Raw genomic sequence first — 21,404 nt, forward strand, 5'->3', positions numbered from 1 at the left:
TCTTCTCTATCCAAGTTTTGTTTATGTATATTCCTTGTGGAAAGAGTCGAGTTTATACATAGAGCATAGCTAACTATAGTCTAGGTCTGGGCCCTGCCTCTCATTGATCTCTGCTGTAACCTGTGGATACTATTCTTCATTCTAGCTCTTGGAAGAGAGCGCATTGAAGCTAGCAGAGGTCTTGCCACATGGGTGCCAAATCCCCACAACTGTGCATTCATCTCGTCAGATGTTTAAGCCTCTTGATGTCAGATCGGTAGCGTCGAAGTACATCTGAGAAAGACACTGTTCTCACAGCTCACTATATCAAGATCAGAATGTCTACTCAGCAGTCGTTTCTCGGGTTGGAAGGCCACCACGTTTTCATAACTGGGGCTGCGAGTGCCATTGGGAGTGAGGCTGTTCGAGAGTTTCTAGGTAGGAGCACTCTTTTCAAGTCTGTTATTCCTTGACTTCCTATTTGTATTATGATTCAGACAACACTCGCTGGGGAGAACATGTACTATGGCATATCCAAAAACTCCTATATTTGGATTGATTATTCTACTTCAGAAATGTGTACAAGCAGCCATTCAGTTTCTAGCAAAAGCTCTGCTTCCCATCGATCATCCATGCCAGTCAATGTGCTATTGTTCAATTGCCCCTATTATTTGCTACACTGGGAAAGATCATGTCCTAACCTCACTTAATAGATCAAGGATGCCGTGTCACGGCATACGACTGCCACCCGCTCCAGTTATCAGGAATGGACGCGGAACGATTCCCACGACTTCAAATTCTCAATGGCGATGCCAATGATGAAAACTCAATTCAGTCAGGGTTTTCAAAGGCCCAAACTCAGTTTGGAGTTACCAGCATTCTGATTGTCAACCCTAGCGAGGGTGATATCCCCCGTGACCAGCCAATCTGTGACTTACCACTAGACAAGTGGGAGGAAAATTATAGTGCCCATGTGCGCGGTACATTTCTGGCCATCAAACATTTCTTGCGGCACATCAAGGATTACCAGGAGGAAGGGAAAGCGGAGCTTGATAGTCCAGCGATCGTTGTGGCAGAGGCCGGGATTGCCGGGGGGCTCGATGGAAATTCGAGTCTGCACCATGGTCTCGTCAACAAAGTCATGAATGAGATCCTGCGTATTAATCATCGCGGACGCATCAATGTTATTAACTCGGCCATCACTGCCGCAGATACCGAACAGAGTAATGGAGTGCCAGCTGCCGTAGCGCGCACGATGGCTTTTCTGGCATCTGGACGAGCAGCTGGACAGATATCTGGCCAATACATCCGTGTTGGGGGCAACAAGGGGCCCAGGCCAGATGATTGCAAGGATATCAAGGACATGGCAACAAGAGATCCCGAACACTCCATTCCCAGAGCACTGGCAGCCCCCAAACGAAACAAGATCCGAGTTGCAGTATCGGTTGACCTGGACGCCGTTTCAGGATGGCTTGGAACAAGTGTGACCTGCTAAACCCATACTAAACCCATAAAAACGAAAAAGCTAATCATATGGCATGATATAGATTCGCATCCAGACAACATTCTGGCAGACTATTCGGCCGGCTTCTTCGCAGCGCGAGTTGGAGTCCCCCGACTCCTGCGGATGTTAAAGAAACTAAACCTGGCAGATCGCTGCACATGGTTCATCCCGGGCCACTCTGCAGAAAGCTTCCTCGACGAAGTGAAGCAAGTTGTCGACTCGGGCTGCGAGATCGGGCTGCATGGGTACGCGCATGAGGGCGCGTACCAGCTCACCGTTGAGCAGGAGCGCGATGTTTTGACGCGGTGTATGGACATCGCCAAAAGCCTCACAGGCAAAAAACCAGTGGGATACAGGGCACCATTGTATCAACTGCGAGAGTCGACACTGGACTTGCTCGAGGAGTTCGAGTTCGAATATGGTATGCACCAGCAACCTCCTTCAGCATCATCGTCAAACATTCTGACCATACTCACCATTGATACTCAGATGCCTCGCTAACAGACCACGACTGCCACCCATTCTTCGCACCAAGACGACCACCACTCCACCCAATCGACTTCTCGCAGCCTGCCTCGAGCTGGATGCATCCAGTTGCAGAGCCGCCATCCTCGCCCGACCGCCGCCCGCTTGTCTGCGTGCCCTGCAACTGGTACATGGAAGACATGACACCGATGCAGTTTCTGCCTCATGCAGATAATTCGCACGGGTATGTTGATGTGCGGGTGATTGAGAACCTCTGGCGTGATCGGTTCTTGTGGATTCTCGAAAATGAGGAAGAGCCTGTGTTTCCGTTGCTGATGCACCCGGACACCAGTGGCATGGCGCATGTTATTGGGATGCTAGAGCGTATGCTGCGATGGCTGAAGGAGTGGGAGAGAGGGGGGCAGGTGGAGTTTTTGCAGACGGGAGAGATTGCGCGGTGGTGGAGGGAGAAAAACATTCGAAATTAAATGATCGACTATGCGTTGGATGTTATATTTGGCAACGTTCACAGGATTGCGGGTCAGACCCAGAACTATGAATAACAGAATTCCAACTAGATCGATGGGTATCAGCCTCGTGGGCGACCCAAACCCTAAAACCCTAAACAAGGCAACCGGGGAAGATATGTCCTTAGTGCTGATCCATCCCTGGCCCAGTTAGTATGGATTCTTTGCCTCAAATCTGCAAGGAAACGGGTTACATTTCAGCAACCTTGGAATATTTTCCTGCAGATTGTAGCCCAACCCTCAACCCGCGAGACATCACCAAACCCTAGATTGACTTGGACCCTCGGGAGGGATAACCGCAGCAACCATCTAACACTGGGATCCACAATGATTTAGCGCACTTCTCGGGCGTCTCTGATTCGTGCTGGGCCAACTAGACGATACAGTTACACAGACCAGCGCCGGGCAACGTCCAATGAGCAGCCTGCGACATGAATAGTTGAGACGAAGAGCTTGCTGCTGGCACGCAACCTGCCAAGCTTTACTTTCCCTCTTCCTCCCTCTGCTAAAAGGGGGGAGGATTTCCCCATCGCATGCGATTTAACATCGCATCGCATTCCCCTATTCTATGGATCAATCTCCTCAACGATTGCCCTCCATCTCTTCTTGCGATGGGACCACTCGACTTTAAACCAAATCCGCCCGCCCAGCCGGGGCTGGAGGTCGTCGTCCCTGATGGCCTGATGGTTGCCGGGGCCGGACGCCAGCGCAATACCCGCCCCTATTCTGCTGAAAATATTCAGGGGCCAATGCCGCCAGCCTGTGGGAGATCGATTGTGGCCCCTGGACAGGAAAAGTCTTCCCCGAAAACAATATGCGGGATTCGGGCGCGGTACTTTTGGATTGGGGTTATTGTTGCGATGGTTGTTGTCGCGGCTGCCATTGCGGGAGGTGTGGGTGGTTCACTCGCGACGAGGAATAACAACTCGAGGTGAGTCTTTTGCTGGTTTATATCACAGGCGCATCTGTATCATTAGAAGTGAACGGGAAGCTGACCCCAGTCTCTATTTTCAGTGACTCCACTTCTTCCCCGAACTCAAATCAATCCTCGGACAAAGCATCTTCCTCTTTGACATCGACATCCCCATCGACCACATCCACATCCACCCCAACACCCACCCCCAATCACGTCGATTGCCCTGCCTCCAACGAAAAAAGATTCACCCTACACAAAACCTCGTATGTTGCTCTATGCGACACTGACTTGTGCACGGGACAAGCTTGCGCCGACAGCACCATCGAAACGGATAAGTTTCACGAGACGTCGCTGGACGACTGCGTCAGCCGGTGTCTATACTGGAATAAATCAGGAAGCAGGATCAAGTGCTCAGGGGTATCATGGGACAAAGAGGCACCCGGGGATTCCGACCATTTCCATAGGTGTTTTTTGAAGCGTGATACCAAAGGCAAGACCTCTCCCCCCGATGACTGGACGGTTATAAGTGCCATTCTCGACGAGTGACCCGAGTCAGGCAAAACGCGCTTTTTGTATTGTTATTTAGCGGTATGCGAATTCATATAAAGCATCAATTGAGATCTTATTTCAAGATACCATGCGAAGACAAAGTCAATATCTCCAGTCTATTGCTAAAAGAAAGGGAACAAATGCATGGCTCGAGTTGCCAGCTTATGGTATACGGCCCCAGCTTCCTCTAGTAGTTTGTAGAACGACCTAGAGGTTTTTATGAGACCTTCTGATACGCCTCGTGGATTGTCTAACTTCCGAAGATCCCAAACCGATACCTTCAGTCTATCTTACCAAAGTTGCATACTAAAGCCTTTGTAGGCAAACTCGAGAGAAATTTTTATAAGCCAGATCATAGCATTCCTGTGACTATCGGAGAGTTCATCACAAGCAGCTACCGGCCCAACAGCCATGTTGCCCACAACCCTTCAAATAGGGGAGCCGTGGCACTGTGGATACGTTGAAAGAGTACTTGAACCCTTCTAAGCCAAGTCCCAGGCCCAGGATTAGCAGCAGAATGAGTCTTAATTGGCCCGCCGTGTTATATGTATATTCTGTTTTGCTTATACCTGACTTAGCGCTATTGTAGTCATCTCATGAAATCACATCAAATAGATCTCAATTGACACATAGGCGATCTAAACCTAGATTCCTCAATACGAAAACAAATATTCGTATACAACATCAGATATCATTGGCATTGGGCTTCAATTTGTGCTGCACTTTCAGCTGTTCCCTCGCTCCAACTACAGGCCTTCATAAAAAGTCCTTTAGATCATTAACAATTAGTTATACCCATAGTGTCGGGTGGATCGTGTCAAACTGGGCTTCCACTCACCTAATATGAACATTCCCAGGGTATCAACATTGATGTCAACTTCGGACGGTTTTTGAGATAACAACGCAACTGCAGCATAGAACTTGTAGGCTAGACGATGCCATCGATTCTTGTAATGGCTGAAGGCGGGGCGTCTCAGGGAAATATCACGCACTATGAAAAGAAGCCGCTGTCAGCGATAGTGATATTCTCAGGCCATTAGGCGAAACTCACGGTGAAAAAGGTTGTGGATAAACTCGTGGAGCACGCTGTAGCTTGTAAAGTATGCCCAGTGCTCTAGGTACCGCCTCCTCGACGTCGCATATCGGGAACTAGCCCAATTAACCCTACGCAATCGTCACACCGTTCTGCTCCAGTGCTTTATGGCACAAAATCACATATTTGAAGTCAGCGCCCAAGGCAAAATGATCATCGCTGGGTTCACAAGGTCGCTCATTTTCGGGCCACCACCGGTTCGCATTAGGGTCTCGTGCGAGGATTGGATCTGTAATTCAAGCAGATAGGTATCAATATACTAATATTCCTCTTGGGCCCTAGCATAAACCAGTGGATGAATAAAACAAGGTCAGGGAATCAACTTACCCCTAAATCTGAAGCCAACCACATCTCGTTCGCCTCCCTTAGGGATGTTTTTGACCGTATACTTTTTACCCTTAACCTTAAGGATATGAAATAGCTCGAGATGAGCATCTCCGCAGTATATTTGGGGCGTTCGACTAGAATGACGATTTGCAAAAAATTGCTGCAATTGTTGAGTTTTACCTCGAAGGTTGTCAGACTTTTTCTTTTGCAAGGCGAAGTGACCAGATCGGACAGAAGCGTACTGTAAGCATCATCCCAAGCTTGCTGTCCTCCAGCGTCACCGAAGAGAGCAAAGAAAAGCATGAGGGTTCTCATCCGGTCAAAAAATCCAGCTCTTTTGGCCTTGACGGCGGCAATCGCCTGGCTGGCTTCGGTCGTCATTTTAGCAGTCTCGCTGACTGCGCTCTCGACTTGAGTCAATTTGTTGCCATAGCTTCTTATGTTTCCCCGCGTATCGCTGTATTGCCGCCAATTGCTGCAGGAATTCACATCGACAAAGTTGGCTTGTGTCCCAAGCACCCAAATGCTCAGCAGATATAGTATCCACAGACTGGGTCTCTGCTGTAGTTTCCGGCCCAGGCTGACCATGATCATAGAGCCAATGACACCATAGAATTTAGGCCAGAAAGATATTTGAGGAAGATTTCGGTGCTTAATCGATTGTTCGATTGTCGGACCCATTCCCTTTATTTCTTGGGCCATGTTGGTGCAAATGGGGCCGGCCCTCCTGGACAATAGGGCCGGGCAACTTGACTAGTGGCCCCTCTTTATCGACATAGTGGGGGGAGTGCACCTTCGATATGTACTTGGGGTCCAAGTTTTTGGGCAGCGATACGTCGCAAGTTTGTCAAAACGCATCTCTAAGTGTTGCACGGGGTATTCTTGCAATAATGACCTTGTAACCTTTTCTCTCTCTATGGTCGCTATAGTTATGCCCCGGGCCCCCACACCTTGCGGGATACTCGCTACAATCCCATTCCCGACCAGAAACCACGTTTTCGAATATATTCACTTTTGATCTATGTGTACAACATATAATTTTCTGAGTTATAAATGTCTACAAAGGAGCCCAAAGCGCTTGGAACCAAAACATCACCGTGCTAGAGCGAAAATTTGGCGTTTCTCCTGACCGACTATATTGAATATATGGTTACCCACTGGCAATAAAGAGAAAGAGAAAGAGAAGTGTCTCATACCCAGTTTCAGACCCCTTCTGAGAATCCTACCGGGCTCTCGATGGCCCCAGGGGCGGGCTAGGAGAGTTTAGAGTTATGCCAAATGTTATTGTTTATCATGACCATTACTTCACCGTAGCCCCAACTTAATCCTCCTGCATACTAGCTTCTATCTGCCATGGAGCCTGGTCTCGAGTCTGTGCGGCAGAGCGCTCACGGCTCGCTCGAGCCCTAGAAATTTGCGACCTTGTGTGAAGAACTCCTTGAAGCCCTAAAGATTTACCCTGATCGCGTCTGCGTCCCTATATATATAAACAATTTTTATCTTAGCATCACAAGTGCATGCGATCTTTGTAAAGCAGCACGACGTGCTTTCAGCAGTATGGATTTTAGCTTTCTACAATGTGGATATCTTTTCCTTTCCAATGAGTCTGTGGAATCCCGATGTTATGCTGAAGCAAGACCACGCTATCAAAAACCTTGGCAAAGGATTTATTTCCCGTCAGGCCCAGCCCAGTCAATGTTGACATAGAGCCACATTGACAATGCAAACAAAGAATATGTATCAGCAATCCACCTTGCCCCGCCCATGTGAGCCATCTCCACGCAGTTTCCCCATCCATATCCCCATTTATGACCACATCCATCATCCCAGCTCTGATCCCAGACTAGAAGATGTTAGGGTATAATCGACACTTGCGATACGGGCTAGGATGTTCACTTACTATGATCGATTCCAGAGGTTGTCGCATGCATAAGTTCGTGTAAAATCACAAACCCCCCTACGTGGGGTATTTGGTTAATAGGGGCATCCTTGTTCTCCTCTTCAAGTTTCACGTCTTCTAATATGCCGAGCTTTTGGAAAGGAAGACAAAGTATAATTAACCGTTGGGAAAATCAAGACCTGGAAATGGGCATAAAATCAGGGAATCGTTAAATAAACACCGTTATTTCACCCCAAGAACTGTCAATTGAAATGGTATCCTGGTTCAGATAGAATATGTAATTACCATGCATACTTGTCGTCAGGTCGATGCCTATAAATCCAGCACTGACATGGATATGCCTTGTTCTCTGGCATTTCGGTTGAATCAGGCACCTGGACAAGTGAGAACTGGACACCCAGCCTAGCAAAAGCTTGAGCAGAAGGAATTCCATCTGTGCATTCATACGCTCGAACCATGGAGTCATCCGTGCGATTGGAGGGGACCTCGCAGGTGAATAAGCGTAGATGGGGAAGAAATCCATCGCGAACCGTCTCATAGATTCCGAGAAGCGGTAACTCAGGCTCATCGTTGCGAAATACAAGTTTTTCTAAACCAGATGGGAGGACGTCTTCCCACCGAGGCACGGCAGCAGCCCTGGGGCGGCCTTCGGGATCATCACCGATCAACATTCTCGGCGTGATGGTAAGCTGCTTCAAAGCGGTGAAACCATGTAACTTGACGGGCCATTCCCATTCACGATAGAGATCCAGATCAAGAGTCTCTAACGACGAGGAATGCGGGTGTAGGGCGTTGATGTAATTCATACGGTCCGGCTCGCCGATCCTAGGACCATGAGAGCCTTGGATCGGTGTCTCTCCTTTGAGGGTAAAATGCTTAAGTGCACGTGGATATTGGAGCATTTCTTGTAATTCAAACGATGGAATGTCGCAGTTCAGAAACTGGAGCTCTTCCAGTTGAGTCGAGCGGGGAGCTGCCTTTTGTGTCGGCAGATACTGCCATCTTGCCTGCACTTTAGCTCCAGTAATGGCAAATTTGCGTAGACCGGAATGATAGAAGAGAGCTTGATAGGGATCTAGTGCCCAAAAGCCATCGCAGTAGTAGTCATAGCCCAAATTGCCTGTCAATATTAGCCCCGGCGATTAAAATACGTGGGATACGCCAGTGGAGCCGTATACTTACAACAGCGAAGATTGGGGAGAACTTCTTGGGGGCCGGATATAAGACTGGTTCTTGAAGCAGTTTTGGGGTCGAACCAGTCACTCCTCACCACTAGCGACTCCAGGTTCACCAGCTGTGTGAAGACCGGATAGAGATCCTCTGGACAGTCATCCGACTCATCATCCGTCTCATGATAATGAATCTGTAGCTCCCGCACATGAGGAATCACATCTGCGCCATGGCGCACTGTCCAACAAAATTGCTTTCCGTGTTCGGGGCTACGAAGAGCCACCGATCGGTACAACAGAGGAATAGACACAAAGTGCAACCTGCGGCACACGCAGGAGACAGCGGCAAGTCTTGACGAGGATGGAGGAAGGGCCAAGAGAACGGCTTCGAGGATCTCAGGAGGTAATTCAAGGAGATGGGAAGTAAAGGATTCCATCGGGAATGGGTTGGAAGGTGGAGAGCACTGCGGTTAACAGGAGGCTGAATCAAGCCCTGACTCGTAGTGTGGTAGAGCCCCACTTATTTATAGTATCACGCTGGCGCTCTGATGTAAATCTCGCTTTGATCCCAAACTTATGAAAGGCGAGGCTGCGGCCTTGCAATCCACATTTTTTTATACATAGCCGTTCTTATAGCCGTTCCCTCGGATCGGCCATAGCCCTTTCGGCTGGTCGTTCTCCACATGAATACGCGCTTTACGATAGATACGCGAATTTTTATTCTGTATCTTCTTTACCATGTACCAACTAAAATAAAACCCATCGATTATACTGGGAGTCGCCTTATATAGGTGTAAAAAGCAGCCAACCGCGAAAACGAACGTTTTATGGCATTAACTTCACACTACAATCTATGGCTAGCTATTTAGAATAGCTAAGATTATGGGTAATATTCCCTTTAGTAAGTTCAAAAAAAAATTATTCGCTAGGTTCGTTATCTTAATTTACGACAATTTTTTGTTTATAATTCGAATGATTTAGAACTCCATAAATTAAATTCTACATAGAATACAAAAAGACAGTAAAATACTTGACAAGTAAAAAAGTAGACAGCCTTATAGCTATCTTTGATCATATGAAAAGGGTTTAAAAAAAAATATCGATATTAGAAAAAAGCGAATTAGCTACAGAAGACCCTTTACTACTTTGTTGATTCTTTTAGTGAATTCATGGAGTAAGAAGACAAAGAAGAATAGAATTTGCGAATATAAGAAAGTCCGTATTTATATGGAGGATCAACAACTGAAACTGTGGGTCTGACTCTAGGGAACTAAATCCATCTCCCTATCATCCCGCCCTCACGCCTCGTTGCGATTCATGTCCTCGGCATTTTCTCCTTTTCTTTATTTTTCATTTCATTTTACTTTTTTGTTATTTAATGATTCAAAGATTCCTTTGGGAGCCGCGTTTCTTTCACTGTACTGCTAGTCTTAATCTTCTCTGATCTATCTTCTAATTCTTTCTTACTGAACGAACTCTAACAAACCTCTAATATGAGGTCTCTCAGCCCCCTAGGGGTTTTCGTCTACTTGGTCACAACCTCGTATGGCTCCTCTGTGCCTTCGTGCACAATCACGGAAACCTCTTCTTGCACTCCGTCCACCAGCTATGGCGTCAACAATGCTGGAATGACCACCGCGACCTTTACCACCCCAGCATGCTCTATGATTACCGCCTGCAGTGGTAGTGACATGCCTGCCCCGGGAGCAGTGAAGCCCCGGGGGAGGCAGCATCAGACGGAGATTGCTATCTGTTCCCCGTACAAACTGCGGATAGCAAGCGCGCGGTCGATAACAGCCGAGGGCCCGGCACTTTGGTGCGACGAGGCGGCAGGCGGGAAAAAGGCTGGCGAGATTTCGGCTCGTGCAAGCTGAGGTTGAGAAATGACAACGGGGTGTCGTACCCACCGCACCCAGGTCCCGGCACAATCTTGGATACCTTCAGGGATCAATTGAAAGGCGCATATATCGTCCCACTCAAGGAGGACCAATGCGCTGTCCCGGAGTTGACTGTATTCCCCGACTGGGATAAATTAACTAAAAAAACACATTTCGATGAGAAGAAGAGCAAATACGGCGCGATGGGAACAAATAATCCTCCATACGTGACTACTGAGCATGTCTGTGAGTATTCCAATCAGGCTGGGGGACCACAACACGAAAAGAGTTATTGCTAACAGTCAATCACAATTAAAAAGACGAATTGCAAATTTTGCCGGCTTTCCTGGTTTCGCTGATCGAGAACAACAAAATCTCCTGTGAAGACCTCAACGACAAGTTATTCCCCCCAGGCTCTGATGACAACTTGGCACAAGATCTCTTTAATCAGGTATCCTTTTCCATCAAGCAAAAGATTGTTCTCCAGTGGCACTGGTCTTTCTGACATCAAAATCAAGCTCCCTAGCTGGGATCACCCGGAATTTATCGTACTCGATAATTTGGTCAACGATTGGAAGGGCAATGTACGTCAAAGGTCTTCTATTGGGATAGGATGCCTTTCAGCTCGCGATTTGATTTCTAATTTATTTATTTTTTTCAAACAGATGTTCGGCGGAGAGCTTTCTCAGCGTGGAAAGCTCAAAGAAAAGATCAAGGGACTCTACCACGTTGCGATGGTCTATGATATGCTGAACATGGAAGATGTCTACACCAAGTTCAAGACAACCAACGCACGCATCTACAAATACCTACGCGATGAGTTTGATGGTCCTCCTAACAGTGACTGTCCGGGACTGGCTCCACAAGGTGGATGGGCGCCTGCGTATTCAAGTTTCATGGAAAGCTATGTTCCATCCCGGTTGAACCACGCATCGAATGTCATGTCTATCAGATACTCCTCGGCAACTGAAAACAAAAAGGCCACCCCTGAGGAGACTGCTGCTTTGAGCCAACTGACGAAAAGATATCCGATTGCTTCATGGACTGCGGACATGAGTAACTTGTTATCCTGGCCAGCTAAGCATGGGGCGACGCAAGCAGCGTATACTCCCGCTCCAACTGCAACCGCAGCAGGTAAGATCTCATCGCCACTTTAGGAAATCTTCGCACTCGATTTGGCTAACGATGTCAAAGCGAAATGATTCGCTGGTCGCAGGAAATCTCAGTCCCAGGGAGATTGCATGATGGTTTCAGCATCTATGTCGACTCCAAGACTAGCACCCGCGTCCAGTTTTCTTGGTCTTGCGTGAAGGGTTCGAATGAGAGATGTCAGAATAAGAGAAGATGAACAGAACCGAAGGGTTACGCTTTTTATATAATGAGATAACAGAATAAATACTATCAACTTAGCTGTGAATGAGGTATAATTGAGCTTCATATTTAATCTACTAGATGTACTCATAATATAAATTTATTCATGCGTTATCGTTGTATGAATCAAGGCTTGGAGGCTGGGATTGACAAACCCCATTTCAACTGGTTTTTTGAACACTAAAATAGAGGCTCGGCAACACAAATAGCCCCCAGCCTTCACAACATCCACATCCAGCCTGAAGAGTACTACGCCGTCGCGGTGGAGGCTAATGGGAATCTCACGCTTGTATGGCCATCTGATTCTCTTTGCACCGGACCATGCGTTTACCGGGGTCACCGTTCTGCCTGGTTGCCCGGAGTACTCTCTGCTCACCCTGGATGATGCACCCGATATCAAAACTTGGATTGAACAAGTGGCTGTCCTTTACAGGAAGTGTCCACCCTGAGAAAGGGAAGGGGGGGGGGGGGGGGGGGGAGAAAACTCCGGTTGACTGATTGAAGCAGAGGGATTCTAGAGACTAAACTGGGAATGACTGGTGGTTCATGGCGATACTGTCTATTGTTAAGTGCTACAGTTCAATTGGGATGTAGAATATGCAGGTACCGAGGGCCCAAGGCTCAAGGTCACATTTGTGCTATCTGTAATTAATTGACAGGATTGAACTGGCCTCCCATAAACCAGAGAGAAGCAAGTCTAAGAAGATTGAAAGAACACAAATGCAAATGTCATCAAAGCATCCAACGCCATGCCAAAGAAAGCAGAAGAAAACAATCATGATCATCATGTCGTGTTCGGTATGTTCAAAATGAACGCCCCCCTTTTTGTTTACTTGTTCCATTTCATCACTGCACAGGAGTCATTTACTCCTCGTACAGATCCATATCGCCACTACCATCCTCCATCTCGGCAACCGCATCGTCCGAGTCCACCATGGCTTCATCTTCATCGTCGCTGCTGGAGTCGAGGTCGTGGTTGGGAAGGACATCGATGCGTCCGTCGCGAAGAACAACCCGCGCAGGCTCACCGTCCTTGATGCTGCCGCGCAGAATAAGCACCGCCAGGCGGTTGAGAACCTCACTTTCGATAAGACGAGCCAGTGGCCGAGCACCGTAAGCAGGGGAGTAGCCCGCAGCACCGAGATAATCCTTGACCTCCTCGGTGCACTGAATGAGGACGTTGCGACCGTTATGATCAAGCCGCTTCTGCACTTCGGCGAGGCGCAGGTCAACAATCTTGCGGATCTCCCTCTTAGTGAGACGGTTGAAGATGACGGTGCTGGATATTCGGTTGAGGAATTCCGGCAGGAAGTAATCGCGGAGTGCGCCCATGACGAGCTCCCGGGTCTGCGGGTCGATGTGGCCGTCTCGGGTCGTGGGCCGGGCCAGGTATTCGGCGCCCAGGTTGGAGGTCATGACGACGATGCAGTTCTTCGCGTCGACAATTCGGCCCTGGCCGTCGGTGATGCGGCCGTCATCCATCAATTGCAGGAGAACAGTCAGCACCTCCTTGGCGGCTTTTTCGACCTCGTCGAACAGCAGGATCGAGAAGGGGCGGCGCCGCAGGCTCTCTGTTAGCTGGCCACCGGCGTCGTGGCCGACGTAGCCTGGCGGAGCACCAATCATCCGGCTCAGCGAGTGGCGCTCTTGGTACTCGGACATGTCGAAGCGGATCATTGCCTTGGAGTCATCGAAGAGGAACTCGGCCAGCGCCTTGGTGAGCAGAGTCTTACCCGTGCCAGAAGGACCACAGAACAGGAAGCTGGGGGAGAATTGGGATTGCTGAGACCGGAACGTTGCAGACGGATGGCATTGGAGACAGAGACAACAGCCTCCTTTTGGCCGACGACGAGCTTACCCAGATACTTTTCCATGTTGAGCAGCTTGTCCTTTTCGGTAGTCTTGAGTCGTGTGACAGGAATGCCGGTCCAGCGAGCGACGATCTCATTGATTTGGTCAGGGCCAACCGCGTCGGCAAGTAAAGCCTCACCAGTGTCGCCCTGGTTAGCGCGACGTTCGGCATCGGCCTTGGCCCGGTCGGCTTCCAGTCGCTCAATGAGGGTCTTGGTCTCTGGGATGGCGTAGTATTCAAGGTCAGCAGCTGTCTGCGTGTCGCCCATGCGCTCCGCCTCGTCTCGCTTGACCTTGAGGGAGTCAAGCTTGATCTTGGCGTCCTGCACTTCCTTGCTGCGCTGCTTTTCGCTCTCGTACTTTTCGCGCATGGGTCGTAGCTCTTCGGTGACGTTGGCTGCTTCCTGCTTGGCGGCCTCCAAGCGAGTTTTGGACGCCTCGTCTTGCTCGCGCTCCAAAGCATGAATTTCGATCTGAAGCTGTCGCAGTTTTCGTTCCAAAGTGTCGAGAGCCTCGGGTTCAGACTCCCGAGTGACACGAACAGCGGCAGCGGCTTCGTCAATCAGATCAACCGCAGAATCGGGAAGTCGACGGCCTGTCAGGTAGCGAGATGCAAGGGTGGCGGCGGTGACGATAGCGCCATCCAGAATGTTGACACCGTGGTGGACTTCGTATTTTTCTTTAAGTCCACGAAGAATGGAGATGGTTTCCGAAACCGACGGCTCCTTGACAAGAACCTGCTGGAATCGGCGCTCAAAGGCCTGGTCCTTTTCAATGTATTTGCGGTACTCGCCAAGTGTCGTGGCACCGATGCAATGCAACTGGCCGCGGGCCAGCATAGGCTTGAGAAGGTTGGCGGCATCCATGCCACCTTCGCCGCTGGATCCCGCACCCATGAGCAAGTGGATTTCGTCAACAAACAAAACAATGGTATCCTTGGAATCTTCAATTTCCTTCAGGACACCCTTCATGCGTTCTTCGAACTCGCCGCGATATTTGCTGCCAGCAACCAGCGAGCCGACATCGAGAGAGAGCAGACGACACTGAGCCAGGTTGGCGGGGATATCGGCGTTCACGATGCGGCGGGCAAGACCTTCGACAATGGTGGTCTTACCCACACCAGGTTCACCAATGAGGACGGGGTTGTTCTTGGTTCGCCGACTCAGGATGCGGATCACTCGGCGAATCTCTTCCTCTCGGCCAATGACGGGGTCAATTTTACCCTCGCGAGCCAAGGAGGTCATGTCGATGGTGAATTTCTTCAAGTTCTCGTTCTCGCTGTCCGAGTCGGCCGTCTTGGAGTCGACTCGTCGCGTGCCTCGGATTTGCTGAACCGCAGTGTCGATCAATTTGATATTAGGAATGTTGGCATCCGCTAGAGCGCGCTGGACCTGTTGATCTTGGGCCATCGATTGGATCAAGTGGTCCACGGCAACGAAGCTGTCCTTCTGAGTCTTGGACAGGTCGGTAGCGGCGCGGATGACTTTGGCGAGCTGAGGAGAGACGCTGACGGTTTCCGGAGGAGGGTCTTGACTCGGCAGGCGGACCAGCAGCTTCATCAAGGATCGGTCAAGAAGCTGAGGATCACCATGAGCTTTCTCGACAACCTGGCGGAAAAGCGGCATCGACGCGCCATCGTGTGAGGGGTGGCCGGCAGGCTGCCCGTCTTCCGAGTCGTCCGGGGCAGGGTTGAGAAGTGAGACGGCTAGATGAATAGGGAGGATTTGAGAGTGTGCGTATTGTTCGGCCAGGCCGCTGGAGTCCAGCAAAGCCTTGTTGGCCCGGTCTGTGAACTGTGTGCCGTTCATGTTGAACGGAAGGGTGGGGTTGAGAGATCAGTCGAGGTTTATCGGTAGAAATTGTTTAGAGGGATAAAAAAAAAAAGTGAGAGAGAAGGTAGGAGGGTTGTGATGAGTACAAAACAAGGAAATGAGACGAGGCCCGTCAATGATGCAAGTGGGCTCATATACTCGCGACGGCTGCGATGCCCGAAGCTGCTTCCCAATGCATGACGCCACGAGACGCTTCCACCGCCTTCCAGAAGCTGCGGGGCTCTTCGTCACATGACACGTACTGATTCAAAGTCACGTGTATCGATCTATTTTGGATTGAGTTACGATCACATGATAAATTTGATGACTCAGCCCTGACTCAGATTTAAATCGCGCAAAACAGGAAACCGTGGAACATCCCGAGCTTTCTTCCTCCACATTGCTGGTGGACTCGTGAATGCAATCCTGATCCAATGCCCTTCATTGGCGGGTTGCACACCGCGTTGCGTGCGGTGACCCATGTGGTGGAGTCATGATTTAGGAAGAGTCTCGGGGAAATCCAGATCGGTGAGACTTGGAAGTACAGTATGACCCAGTGCGACTGACGCCTGCCTAAGGACCAAGCCATCTGATCTCCACGATCATGAAGACTTTCTCTCCCCAATTGTAGCATGTCTCTGGTCATGCCATCTTATCCGTGTTTCCCACGTTAGCCGACGGAAATTATCCCAGAGCCCAGTTCATGACGTCAAGCGGGACAAGCCCAGAGCAATGAGAATGGAGAGTTCGTTTCGAGCTCCCGTCGCAACCCGGGATCAGACCTCCACCAGAGGGGAACTCGGCCGAGGATGGAAAAACGAAAGAAAAAAGCACAATAAGAAAAAAGAAAAAGAAACTAACATGCCTCAATCCCCCCCTTCCCCTCCCGTGTCTCCGGGTTTTGTTTCGTATCTGCCTTCGGCCGGACTCTTGCAGAGATGGTCTCAGCTTGAAGGGCAGCTCAGACAACACTAGACCGTGGACAAGTGGACACTCCGATCCGAGTCGGCAGGTCCAGACATGGAGATCGATCCATCCTGCTGCCCACCAGTGCGTTCCCGATTGGATCGCAGGAGCCCTAGACTTTTCGCCCGCCGTGGGATGGAGGCGCGGGTATGCGTGAAAATGGAAAAAGAAAATAGAAGCAACGTTCCTGCGGGGCTGCCAGCGATTAGTAGTGTTGAAGCTACTGCTAGAATTGAGGGTCGAGGCAACCCACGTCCTCATGCCCTGCGACATACTGTGTACAATGCAGGGAAAACGCAGGTAGATCTCAATCTATTCCCCTCATCTTTCAAGGACTTTGTCCGACACATACGCCCTGAATAAGCATTTTGCATTTTCCATGGTAATCAACCGCCGGTACCTCGACAACCGCCCGAGGCTCTCTTGAGGAAAAAGCCGGTTCGCGCTCCTGTGCCGGTTTCCTCCTTCCCTCTCTGTTCATATAAAAGACTTTCTTCTCTCCCCCCGTCCCTTTGATTCCTCCACTCTCACGCCATCGCTGCTCCATCTGAACTCATCTCGGATCCCTCGCATTCGCTGAAGGCTACCGGGGCCTTGTCTGTTAAGGCTTGTCCCGCTAGTCGATCACAGATTTTTTTTCTTAACCGAGCCAAATCTCAACGGCTCGTGGGGGAAATATTTGCATCATCTCAGCTTTCATTGATCGAACCGTTCGATCTCCACGAGTTTATCGACGATTGCCTTTTGAGTTCTCGTTTTATCCCCTTCGGTTCCTGATCCCCCTGCATCGCGTGGTTCGTGCAGGGTAACTCTTACTGTAAATCCTTGAGAATCTCTGCAGGCGCATAGAATTTCTGCAAGGATGTCGGACAAGCCGATCTTCGTAGCTACGCATCCGCGAGCATGCTCGACGGCTTTTGAACGGGTATGAAATTCTGAATGATTTTCCTGATTTGTATTTCCTTCATAGATCTGTCTGAGCGAACGCTGACGGTTAGTAGGTCTTCATGACTCAACGCGACACCATCCAGTGTGTCCATGAGCCGTTCGGTGACGCCTTCTACTACGGCCCCGAACGCCTCTCCGGTCGGTTTGCCCACGACGAACAGGCCCGTCTGGAGAGCGGGTTCAGCAAGTCGACCTACAGCACCGTGTTGGAGAGGATTGATCGTGAAGCTTCTGAGGTCCGACCCTTTTTCCCGCGAAACCGTCTTTCCTTCTGTTCTTTTTCTTTGACGTAAATGCTCCCCGGGTCTCCGCTACGGATTGACCACGGGGGAAGATCCCCTGCCAGTTCATTGCCCTCATTTTCTTCTGTTTCAAGCTGGACCTTCAAAAGCCTAGCGTTCTCCTTCCCAGTGCACTTGATAAAACATGGCGGCAAAGGCCGAGAGAGAGCACCGGATGGTCCTAGACCTCCGTCACGCGTAACTTGAGCTTGATTCACCGAGGGGATACTTACCGTGCAAACAGGGGAAGAGAGTTTTCATCAAGGATATCGACCACTACCTGCTTCCGCCGAGCGGCAAGCCCGCGAGTGTTGCGCCATCGTTGCGACGCATCAAGCGCGGGGTGGGGACTGAAGAAGCCCTCAACGGACACCACTCGGCCAATGGCGTGAACGGCACCGCTCACGTCAACGGCCACTCCACCGCGCCAGTCAACGGAGCCACCAACGGAGTGAACGGCACTTCGAATGGCGCGGTGACCAACGGGGCCGCCAACGGCGTCAACGGACACCATGGCGACACCAACGGGGCTAGCAAAGAGCCCTACCCGTATGACACGCCAGCGGAACCCAGGAATCCGACGGTGATGCCGCGTGCAATCCAGGAGCAGTTCCACTTTGCGTTCCTGATCCGCGACCCGCACTACAGCGTGCCATCGTATTTCCGGTGCACGATCCCGCCTCTGGACGAGGTTACGGGGTTCTATGATTATGATCCCCTCGAGGCCGGGTATGACGAGCTGCGGCGTCACTTTGACTACCTGCGCGGCGAGGGTCTGGTCGGACCGCGCGTGGCGTCCCGGCCTGACCTCAACGCGGAGGCGGAATCGACGGGGCAGACCACTGTCCACGAGATTTGTGTGATCGACGCGGACGACATGCTGGACACTCCGCCGCCGACCATTGAAGCCTTTTGCCGTAGTGTTGGCCTGCCGTACAGCCCGGCGATGCTGCGGTGGGACACGGAGGAAGATCATGCGTTTGCGAAGGCGGCATTTGAGAAATGGCGTGGGTTCCATAACGACGCGATCGAGTCCAAGGGTCTGGAGGCGAGAACTCAAGTAAGTTAAGCTGTCCGAGACGTCTCAATCAGAGACAAATGAGGAGAGTAAACCAGCCAAAGAGTGTGTCGGCTAACGTGCTTGATAACAGAAACGCCCTGCCAAGACCGAGGAGGAATTCGACGCCGAATGGCAGAAGAAGTACGGCGAGAAGGCAGCCGCTCTCATCCGCAAGACGGTCGACGACAACATGGCCGACTACTTGCACCTGAAGCAGTTTGCCGTGAAGGTCTAGACTGCTGGACAGGCTGTGTAGATTATGAAGAATCCAGGAGGAAGGAAAGAGGGGGAGAGGGTTTGTGGGAGAATGGAAAGCAGAGAAGAGAGCAGTCAACAGGGGGGACCAAGGGGTATCCCCATGTTTTTCTACGAAATTGCGTATGAGAACGATTTAGGCCGGATGACGCCATCTCCGCCCCGTCTCATACCATCGGGGGGGCCTTTGCGGGGATTGGTTGATGACGATCTTGCATGCTGTGCTCTTGTCTTCACCGACTGTCTTTTGTGCTTTGCCGCTTTTTTCTGTTGTTTTGTGCTCGTCTATGTCGGCGATCTAATCGCCTATCGGCTCCACTTTGCTTTGCGTGTTGGCAGATTGATGTGTCTATCACGATTATTACGATTATATCTTTCGGGTTGACTGATTTGACCCCTGTGTTTACTATGTATAAGTTATGTATAAGTAAAGTAGCAGTGCAACGATGTGTAACTTGGGACTCGGGAGAGGCGCTGGTGGATGTAAGTAGGGTTTCCTATTTGGGAAATCGCCTGTCCAGACGTAGGAAACACCATCTGTCTCTTGTTTATTGATAAATACATAGAAAATCCCCATTAACATCTAATTACAATGGAATTAGTCGATATTCGAGTGTATTTTTGAATGAACCAAAATTGCATCGTAGGCCACAAAGAAAAGAAATAATACTCTACCGTTAAAGGTAAATATTTTTTTTTTGCTAAACCACCCGTAAGGCCTTCAATCCTTGAATCTCTTACAGAGACCAGCCAAGATATACTCACTTATTTTAGAATAACATGGCCCAGATTCATAAAGGGCGTGGTCCAAATGCCTAGGACATAAGAGGAACTGTAATCCCTATCCTTGGAGTGGCAGCTAGTTGCGTCAGTCTCAAAGCCTGGAGAGACTCTTTTTTGAAACAGAAAATTGATAAATAGGCATCCTAGAGGGTCCTGCTTATTGTTCTGCCCCCGAGAAAGGTGTCAGGGGTCCGGCTTCTATGTTCCACACCATCTAGGGTCAGGCTAGCTGCGGCATTGATATAAACCACAAAGGGCAGGCATGAAACCAGGGCATCTGTATATTGCACATCCCACAGTCAACCAAGCATCATCAAGAATCCAGCATCTAGCATCCAGCATCTAGCATCGTCAAGGCATCCAATCAACAGTTACAGGCCGACCTGCAAGTACTAGAACTACAGAACCCTGGCTATACTTCCCAGAAAAAGGAAGGCGGGCCATACCCCTTCCCCCAAAAATAAAAAACGACAACGAAGAAAAAGAACAACATCGTAGACAAGGCTTTTTATCACACCGCGCTGTATCCGCCTCGAGAACCCGTCCCCGTCCCTTGCAGGGTGTTGATCACATGACGAAGCCAGTCCTGGAAGATGTAGGGGATGTCGCGGATGATGTCGCTGTGAGGGAGGAGATCCCAGCCGCGAGCACCGTAGCGGCTGTAGTTGAGCCAGGAGCCAAAAATGAGGTAGGCGGCGGTCAACAGGAAGGCACTAGATGCAGGCCCGGGTTAGTGAGTTGGGCAAAATGATTACACGCAGCAATATCAAAGACAGGATTTGCGGATAAATGTAGCCGCACTTACATGATGATCAGCCACGTAAAGAACCCCCAGTGGCCGGACCCGCCACTCCCCTTGGTACGCTGGTAGTCGTCACAGGCGTACCGCGTGCGCCAGTCCAGCTTCAGCACGTAGGAATCACCATCTTGACCGAAGCTCTTGAACTGGAGGCTGCGGTCTCCGGCATTGGCGTCGTCACCTTGTGTAGAGTTCCCAGCCCGTCGCCGCAGCCGCTTCGCCGGATCGGGGTCTTCGAGGGTCGTGTGCAGGCCTTCAAGCCCAGACCGGTCCGGATCGCACTTGAACTCGATGGTGGCACCGGCGTTCTTGGTCTTGCCTTTGTCAAAGTCCTCGCGGTATTCTCCACCAGCCAGTTTCACAAGCAGGCCCTCACGATCAGCGTCGATCTTCTTCAGCCGCGTCACCTCGGGATCCTTCGAGCCGTGGCCGAGATGGTCGAGGCCGACAATGGGGAAGCCGAACGTGCTGCTCCCGTGGCCGTCCTTGGCATTTCGATGTACAAATCCACAAACTAGCAGACAGAAAGAAATGCAGTCAGCAGATGAAGAGGCGGGAATCAATCGGGGTTGGGGTTGAGGCACGCACTGTTTTTGGATGTCCCGCACTTGGCATCACCGCGGATCGCGGACCCCTTCAGGATGTTGCAGATGTTCAGCACATAGCTCGTATTTGTGACATATTGTTCCGTCTCCTCAACATGGTACACTTCATGCACGCCCTTGAGAGGACTGAGGTCGTATTTGTATCCGTCGGTGTTGATGTGGGCGCAGTCGAAGCCGGACGCCGAGGCCAGGCTGGGTAAGAGCGCGGAGAGGAACAGAGGAATGTCGCTGTATTTTATTCGCATGATGGAAATGGCAGGATTATAGCTTGGGGGAGGGGAGAGGGAGATGCGATGGACGATGCGGGAAGGGCGAGGGAAGCTGGACAGCTTGCAGATCACGAGGCGGAGTCGGTATTATCGAAGATA

The 21,404-nt window shown here is 50.4% G+C and overlaps 8 protein-coding genes across 8 annotated transcripts; 4 read left to right on the forward strand and 4 right to left on the reverse strand.

Moving 5' to 3' along the window:
- Window positions 1-317: 317 nt before the first annotated feature.
- NUU61_006050 (SDR family oxidoreductase/polysaccharide deacetylase family protein) lies at window positions 318-2,436 on the forward strand (the record flags this gene model as incomplete). Its single annotated transcript, XM_056656578.1, has 4 exons — window positions 318-417; window positions 693-1,460; window positions 1,527-1,904; window positions 1,973-2,436. The coding sequence occupies 4 exons, from the start codon at window positions 318-320 to the stop codon at window positions 2,434-2,436; spliced, it is 1,710 nt and encodes a 569-aa protein (XP_056509378.1).
- Window positions 2,437-3,008: 572 nt separating this feature from the next.
- NUU61_006051 (uncharacterized protein) lies at window positions 3,009-3,937 on the forward strand (the record flags this gene model as incomplete). The annotated part of the gene is made up of 2 exons (XM_056656579.1): window positions 3,009-3,406; window positions 3,490-3,937. 2 exons carry the CDS (start codon window positions 3,009-3,011, stop codon window positions 3,935-3,937), a joined length of 846 nt encoding a protein of 281 aa, XP_056509379.1.
- A 1,167-nt stretch (window positions 3,938-5,104) lies between these two features.
- NUU61_006052 (uncharacterized protein) lies at window positions 5,105-5,948 on the reverse strand (the record flags this gene model as incomplete). Its single annotated transcript, XM_056656580.1, has 2 exons — window positions 5,105-5,262; window positions 5,603-5,948. 2 exons carry the CDS (start codon window positions 5,946-5,948, stop codon window positions 5,105-5,107), a joined length of 504 nt encoding a protein of 167 aa, XP_056509380.1.
- A 1,593-nt stretch (window positions 5,949-7,541) lies between these two features.
- On the reverse strand, window positions 7,542-8,866 carry NUU61_006053 (F-box protein; the record flags this gene model as incomplete). The annotated part of the gene is made up of 2 exons (XM_056656581.1): window positions 7,542-8,380; window positions 8,443-8,866. The coding sequence occupies 2 exons, from the start codon at window positions 8,864-8,866 to the stop codon at window positions 7,542-7,544; spliced, it is 1,263 nt and encodes a 420-aa protein (XP_056509381.1).
- A 1,056-nt stretch (window positions 8,867-9,922) lies between these two features.
- NUU61_006054 (uncharacterized protein) lies at window positions 9,923-11,508 on the forward strand (the record flags this gene model as incomplete). Its single annotated transcript, XM_056656582.1, has 6 exons — window positions 9,923-10,245; window positions 10,374-10,552; window positions 10,627-10,757; window positions 10,825-10,890; window positions 10,972-11,440; window positions 11,501-11,508. The coding sequence occupies 6 exons, from the start codon at window positions 9,923-9,925 to the stop codon at window positions 11,506-11,508; spliced, it is 1,176 nt and encodes a 391-aa protein (XP_056509382.1).
- A 1,033-nt stretch (window positions 11,509-12,541) lies between these two features.
- Window positions 12,542-15,336, reverse strand: NUU61_006055 (ATP-dependent Clp protease ATP-binding subunit; the record flags this gene model as incomplete). The annotated part of the gene is made up of 2 exons (XM_056656583.1): window positions 12,542-13,459; window positions 13,498-15,336. The coding sequence occupies 2 exons, from the start codon at window positions 15,334-15,336 to the stop codon at window positions 12,542-12,544; spliced, it is 2,757 nt and encodes a 918-aa protein (XP_056509383.1).
- A 1,831-nt stretch (window positions 15,337-17,167) lies between these two features.
- Window positions 17,168-18,829, forward strand: NUU61_006056 (uncharacterized protein; the record flags this gene model as incomplete). The annotated part of the gene is made up of 4 exons (XM_056656584.1): window positions 17,168-17,230; window positions 17,307-17,489; window positions 17,779-18,594; window positions 18,686-18,829. The coding sequence occupies 4 exons, from the start codon at window positions 17,168-17,170 to the stop codon at window positions 18,827-18,829; spliced, it is 1,206 nt and encodes a 401-aa protein (XP_056509384.1).
- Window positions 18,830-20,143: 1,314 nt separating this feature from the next.
- Window positions 20,144-21,281, reverse strand: NUU61_006057 (autophagy-related protein 27; the record flags this gene model as incomplete). Its single annotated transcript, XM_056656585.1, has 3 exons — window positions 20,144-20,345; window positions 20,438-20,945; window positions 21,020-21,281. 3 exons carry the CDS (start codon window positions 21,279-21,281, stop codon window positions 20,144-20,146), a joined length of 972 nt encoding a protein of 323 aa, XP_056509385.1.
- Between the last annotated feature and the right edge of the window lie 123 nt (window positions 21,282-21,404).

Source organism: Penicillium alfredii (genome assembly GCF_028826965.1).
Source record: "Penicillium alfredii strain IBT 34128 chromosome Unknown utg000009l_segment0_segment0, whole genome shotgun sequence".
NCBI lineage: Eukaryota > Fungi > Ascomycota > Eurotiomycetes > Eurotiales > Aspergillaceae > Penicillium > Penicillium alfredii.